The 6,809-nt window shown below is 43.1% G+C and overlaps 1 protein-coding gene across 1 annotated transcript in view; it reads left to right on the forward strand.

Annotated features, from left to right (window-relative positions):
- nek5 (NIMA related kinase 5) overlaps positions 1–6,809 on the forward strand; it is a 202,024-nt gene that overhangs the window by 41,415 nt on the left and 153,800 nt on the right. The window contains exons 8-9 of the mRNA XM_032511198.1: positions 3,790–3,844; positions 4,564–4,677. Coding sequence (XP_032367089.1) covers positions 3,790–3,844; positions 4,564–4,677 — 169 coding nt within the window. The remainder of the gene's footprint in view (positions 1–3,789; positions 3,845–4,563; positions 4,678–6,809) is intronic.

A 6,809-nucleotide genomic window follows, 5' to 3' on the forward strand; every position in this document is an offset into this window, starting at 1 on the left:
ATATGAGAATGAGAATGATGAATAATACTAAATAAGTGGAATAATAAGTGGAACCGGTGCTGTAGACACAGTGTTACTGGGTTATTGACCAGATTTGAACCTGACACTGACGGTAAGAAGTCAGCTGTTCATCAGAGAGATGGCTTGTGGGTAGAAACTGTTCCTGAGTCTGTTGGTTTTGACGTACAGTGCTCTGTAGCGCCTACCAGAGGGGAGAAGCTGGAACAGGTTGTGTCCGGGGTGAGATGGGTCTGCCCGTTTCCTGACTCTGGGTGTGTATAAGTCATGAACGGAGGGCAGGTTGGCAAAGATGATCTTTTCTGCTGTCCTAACTGTCCGTTGTAGTCTGCTCCTGTCCTTTTTGGTGGCAGATCGAAACCAGACAGTGATGGACGTGCAGAGGACAGACTGGATGATGGCTGAGTAGAAGTGGATCAGCAGCTTAGGCAGGTTGAGCATCCTGAGCTGGCGCAGGAGTACATCCTCTGCTGGGCCTTTTTGATGATGGTGTCTGAGTTGGGCTCCACTTCAGGTCCTGGTGATATGTGATCCCAGAACCTAAGGATTCCACCAGCAACACAGGGATGTGAGTATGGTGATGGGGGGAAGAGGGGGGCCTCTGAAGTCCACGATCATCTCCACAGTCTGAGCGTGTTGAGCTCAAGGTTTTCTACTGCACCAGAGAGCCAGCTGATCCACTCTCCCTTTTTGTACCGAGTCATCACCGTCCCGATAGTCCGATGACCGTTGTGTCGTCAGCAAACTTCAGGAGTTTACAAGAGGTCTCTGAGGTGCAGTCATTGGTGTAAGGGACAAAGCTGGGGAGAGCACCCAACCCTGGGGGGCGCCAGTGCTAATAGTCGTGTTCTGGATGTGATGTTCCCCAGCCTCACCTGTCTGACTCCTGTCAGCAGGAAGTTTTGTGATCCCCTGACAGGTGAGCTGGTACAGTGAGCTGGAGAGTTTGGTGCTGAGGATGTCCGGTGATGTGGTGTTGAACGCCGAGCTGAAGTCCACAAACAGGATCCTTGCATAAGCCCCTGGGGAGTCGAGGTGTTGCAGGATGTAATGCAGTCCCAAGTTGACTGCATCATCCACCGATCTTTTTGCCCTGTAGGCAAACTGCAGGGCGTCCAGCAAGGGGACTGTGATGTCCTTCAGGTGGGCCAACACCAGTCTTTCAAAGGACTTCATGACTACAGATGTCAGGGCAACAGGCCTGTAGTCATTTAGTCCAGAGATGGAGGGTTTTTTGGGGACTGGGATGATTGTTGAGCGTTTGAAGCAGGAGGGAACTTCAGATAGCTATATATAGTATTATATAGTAGTATTATATAGTATACTATATATATATATATATATATATATATATATATATGTAGTTTTAGTCCGTTCAAAATTACTAAGAAAAAGGAAGGTAACGGACATCAGGTAGAATTTCCGGATTTGAACGTTGTGGATATAGACTAGGTTGTAGTTGACAGAATTCAATGTCATGTTACTGTAAAAATACCAACATCAGGGCCAAACTCCGCCAGAAAAATCTTGAAAGCTCAGATGGGTGGCTCTGGCTTCTTGCTACTTATGAGGTCATAAGGGGCAAGGTTACTTCATCTTTCTCTGCTTTGCCGGCCCCCCCATGAGAGAGACACATCATGGCTTTCAAACGGGCAAAGTGGCAGTTGGTCAAGGCCCCCCCCCAGCCTCCACCTTCAGATAGAGTATTAGGGGAAAACTAAGGTCTATATAAAAGAGACTTCAGATACAGTATTAGGGGACCACTAAGGTCTATTTAAAAGAGACTTCAGATATAGTATTAGGGGACCACTAAGGTCTATATAAAAGAGACTTCAGACACAGTATTAGGGGACCACTAAGGTCTATATAAAAGAGACTTCAGATACAGTATTAGGGAACCACTAAGGTCTATATAAAAGAGACTTTAGATACAGTATTAGGGGACCACTATGGTCTATTTAAAAGAGACTTCAGATACAGTATTAGGGGACCACTAAGGTCTATATAAAAGAGACTTCAGATACAGTATTAGGGAACCACTAAGGTCTATATAAAAGATACTTTAGATACAGTATTAGGGGACCACTATGGTCTATTTAAAAGAGACTTCAGATACAGTATTAGGGGACCACTAAGGTCTATATAAAAGAGACTTCAGACACAGTATTAGGGAACCACTAAGGTCTATATAAAAGATACTTCAGATACAGTATTAGGGGACCACTAAGGTCTATATAAAAGAGACTTCAGATACAGTATTAGGGGACCACTAAGGTCTATATAAAAGAGACTTCAGATACAGTATTAGGGGACCACTAAGGTCTATATAAAACAGACTTCAGATACAGTATTAGGGAACCACTAAGGTATATATACAGTAAAAGCATCCAAAGAACACCATGTTATGGGACCTTTAATGTAGTAAATTCATTTAGAACAGTAGTCAGTCAATTTCACCAGAACTCTTTTAGTAGGTGTCCTACATCACTTTTTATGGACACCCTGCACCAATCAGAATTGAGTATTCACCCAGACCATGGTATAATAAGTAATTAGGTTCGCCAGAGATATAACTGCTGATTAGAGGATGTAAACACAATGTTAAAAACAATCCCTCACACGTTTGCTTTTGTGTCTGTAGTTATGGAAAGTAAAGGCTAAGTGCCGAATATCTCTGTTATGACAGCACCATGCACACAGCTTCGCACACAGCCTGCTGTGCCTATAAACGTGGTCTAAGCTATGATTGGTTAATCATTGTTTGGGGGGGTTGCTCAGGTCAAAATGAAGCCCTGTGGGCAGAGACGAGCGCGCTTCCTTTTTTTTGTGGTTGATTTAAGAGCTCATGCTTCTGCAATCGTACTAATTGCACTGCTGCACATTCACTCAGAGGGAGGTTTCATTCCAACAACTACAACGCACACACACACACACACACACACACACAAACACACACACACACACACACACACACACTCGCTAACAGGAAACTTAGACATGCAAACTGATTATCGTTCTCTTTCTGTTTGCCTCCGCGTTGTTGTTTTGATACAACTGAAGGTCAAAGTTACTTCCTCTTTCCCACACTCACACAGCATGTTTGGATTGCTATACTTGTGAGACCCTGTATTTACATAATCAATGCCTGAGCCTCAAACTCCAACCTTCACCCTAATTCTAAACTCTCAAACGGTCCTTTGAAGTAAGGATAAAAATGTCCTCCATTTCTGAAAATGTCCTCATTCTCAAGGTCTAAAACTTTCGTAGGACCTCACAAAGATAGAAGTGCAAGAGCCCACACACACATGCACAGACTGGATTCCTTGCCAAAAAAGTGAATGCCAGAGCTGTCGTATGACTTCAGGACTGAAAACGACGTTTCTGTTGGTAGCTGCGCTCTGATTGGAAACTTAACTCTTTGGTTTCTGGTGTTTATGTCTTTAGCTCAGGGAGACAGGAGATAATGTTAGGTCCTGCCCCAGAATCCTGTTTCAACAAGAAATATGTCACAAGATATTACCCAAGATGTTAGACAAGACATTACACAAGATTCACAAAACAAGCTGCTTTATATTGACTCTATAGAAACTCTGAATTTGTCAAGCTCAAAACATTTTGGTGTGATACAACTAAATCCGAGAGTTTGTCTGTCAAATTATTAGAGTTAAATTAACGTTAGATTGCATTTTAAATCCCTCTTCATAATGCAAGTGTGTGTGTGTGTGTGTGTGTGTGTGTGTGTGTGTTTGTGTGTGTGTGTTTCCTCTGCAGGGATATCTGGTCTCTGGGCTGTGTCCTGTATGAAATCTGCACCCTGAGGCATCCAGTAAGCTGCACAACGCCAAGCACACACACACACACACACACAAACACACAGCTAGAAACTAGATATGATATTTTGATGCTGATACTTTTGTACTATTATTTGAGTAACTTTTGAGTAAAGTTTTGAATGTCAGACTTTAATAAATGAGTTACTGTGTGTCTGTCCATCCGTCTGTCTGTCTGTGTGTCTGTGTGTCTGTCTGTCTGTGTGTGTGTCTGTGTGTCTGTTCGTGTGTCTGTCTGTCTGTGTGTGTGTGGGTCTGTGCATGTCTGTCTGTCTGTCTGTCTGTCTATCCGTCTGTGTGTCTGTCTGTCTGTGTGTCTGTCTGTCTGTCTGTCTGTCTGTCTGTCTATCTGTCCGTCTGTCTGTGTGTCTGTCTGTCTATATCTTTCTATCTGTCTTGCTGTGTGTCTGTCTGTCTATATATCTTTTTATCTGTCTGTCTGTCTGTCTGTCTGTCTGTCTGTCTGTCTGTTTGTCCATCTGTCTATGTCTTTCTGTCCGTCTGTCTGTCTGTCCGTCTGTGTGTCTGTGTGTCTTTCTGTCTGGCCATCCGTCTGTCTGTCCGTCTGTCTGTCCGTCTGTCTGTCTGTCTGTCTCTCCGTCCGTCTGTCTGTGTGTCTGTCTGTCTCCCTGTCTGTCTGTGTGTGTCTGTCTCCCTGTCTGTCTGTCTCCCTGTCTGTCTGTGTGTCTGGCTCCCTGTCTGTCCTCCCCTGCAGTTTGAGGGCAGCAGTCTCCGTCAGCTGGTCAGTAAAATCTGCAGGGGACGCTACAACCCAGCGCCCAGCCGCTATTCCTACGACCTGCGCTTGCTCATCACACAACTCTTTAAGGTTAGACACTCCTAACTCACTAATTTGTCTTGACTGTGTGTGGATACGAAGTCAGTCAGCCGACATTAAGTGTGCAAATAGCAGTTGTAGCAGTTGAACCTAGACATTGATTAGACGCGCAGAATTCTGTAAACACATCTCCTCCCCAAGCAAAGCGCAGCCACAGATCACAAACACAACACACTCAGTCAGGCAGGGCTCAATATGGAAAGTCCAGGGTTCAACAATAAGTGTCTCCTGATTGCCCAGGGCAAGTAAAACGCCACGTTGGGCAAGTAAATTTGGAATAATACAGCGTGGGCGTCATTGTATCATAATCATATGATTTGAATGTGCCGTTAGCCAAAAAAGAATTGAGGTGGCGTGCAATGCTATTGACGTTTTTTTCCACATTTCTTTACACCTGCTTTTAACGTTTGAATTTTTATTTTTAATGTTTTTGGGACTTTTTGTTTACATCGTTGACACTTTTTTGACAGTATTTTAATGTGGGTTTTGTTTACACATTTTTTGTTTTTAAAGTTTGACATTTTCGATATTTTGTGTTTAGCCAAAAAAGGATTGAGGTGGCGTGCAAAGCTTTTGACATTGTTTTTTATACATTTCTTTACACGTGCTTTTAACGTTTGACTTTAAAAAAAAATTTTTGGGACTTTTTGTTTACATCATTGACGTTTTTTATTATTTACACTACCGTTCAAAAGTTTGGGGTCACCCAAACAATTTTGTGTTTTCCTGAAAAGTCACACTTATTCACCACCATACGTTGTGAAATGAATAGAAAATAGAGTCAAGACATTGACAAGGTTAGAAATAATGATTTGTATTTGAAATAAGATTTTTTTTACATCAAACTTTGCTTTCGTCAAAGAATCCTCCATTTGCAGCAAATTACAGCATTGCAGACCTTTGGCATTCTAGCTGGATTGGTTGGATGGGCACTTCTTGCGTACCATACGGTCAAGCTGCTCCCACAACAGCTCAATGGGGTTCAGATCTGGTGACTGCGCTGGCCACTCCATTACCGATAGAATACCAGCTGCCTGCTTCTGATCTAATAGTTCTTGCACAATTTGGAGGTGTGTTAGGGTCATTGTCCGTTGTAGGATGAAATTGGGCACATCAAGCGCGTCCAATGGGTATGGCATGGCGTTGCAAAATGGAGTGATAGCTCCTTATTCAGAATCCTTTACCCTGTACAAATCTCCCACCTTACCAGCACCAAAGCAACCAGACCACATATTACCTCCACATGCTTAACAGATGGCGTCAGGCATTCTTCCAGCATCTTTCATTGTTTCTGCATCTCACAAACGTTCTTCTTTGTGATCCAAACACTTCAAACTTGGATTCATCCGTCCACAAAACTTTTTCCAGTCTTCCTCGTCCAATGTCTGTGTTCTTTGCCATCTAATCTTTTTCTTTTATTGGCCAGTCTCAGATATGGCTTTTCTTTGCCACTCTGCCCTGAAGCCAGAATCCCGCAGCCGCCTCTTCACTGTAGATGTGACACTGGTGTTTGCGGGTTCTATTTTATGAAGATGCCAGTGGGGACCTGTGAGGCGTCTGTTTCTCAAACTAGAGACTCTAATGTACTTATCTTCTTGCTCAGTTGTGCAACGCGGCCTCCCTCTTTTTCTACTCTGGTTAGAGCCTGTTTGTGCTGCCTTGAAGGGAGTAGTACACACCGTTGTAGGAAATCTTCAATTTCTTAGCAATGTCTCGCATGGAATAGCCTTCATTTCTAAGGACAAGAATAGACTGTCGAGTTCAGATGAAGTTCTCTTTTTTGCCATTTTGAGCGTTCAATCACCCACAAATGTGATGCTCCAGAAACTCAATCGCTCAAAGGAAGGTCAGTTTTGTAGCTTCTGTAACGACTAAACTGTTTTCAGATGTGGGAACATGATTGCACAAGGGTTTTGTAATCATCAATTAGCCTTCTGAGCCAATGAGCAAACACATTGTACCATTAGGAACCACTGGAGTGATAGTTGCTGAAAGGGGCTCTATACACCTTTGTAGATATTGCACCAAAAAACAGACATTTGCAGCTAGAATAGTCATTTACCAAATTAGCAATGTATAGAGTGTATTTCTTCAAAGTTAAGACTAGTTTAAAGTTATCTTCA

This window comes from Etheostoma spectabile, unplaced genomic scaffold (genome assembly GCF_008692095.1).
Source record: "Etheostoma spectabile isolate EspeVRDwgs_2016 unplaced genomic scaffold, UIUC_Espe_1.0 scaffold333, whole genome shotgun sequence".
In the NCBI taxonomy this organism is placed as follows: domain Eukaryota; kingdom Metazoa; phylum Chordata; class Actinopteri; order Perciformes; family Percidae; genus Etheostoma; species Etheostoma spectabile.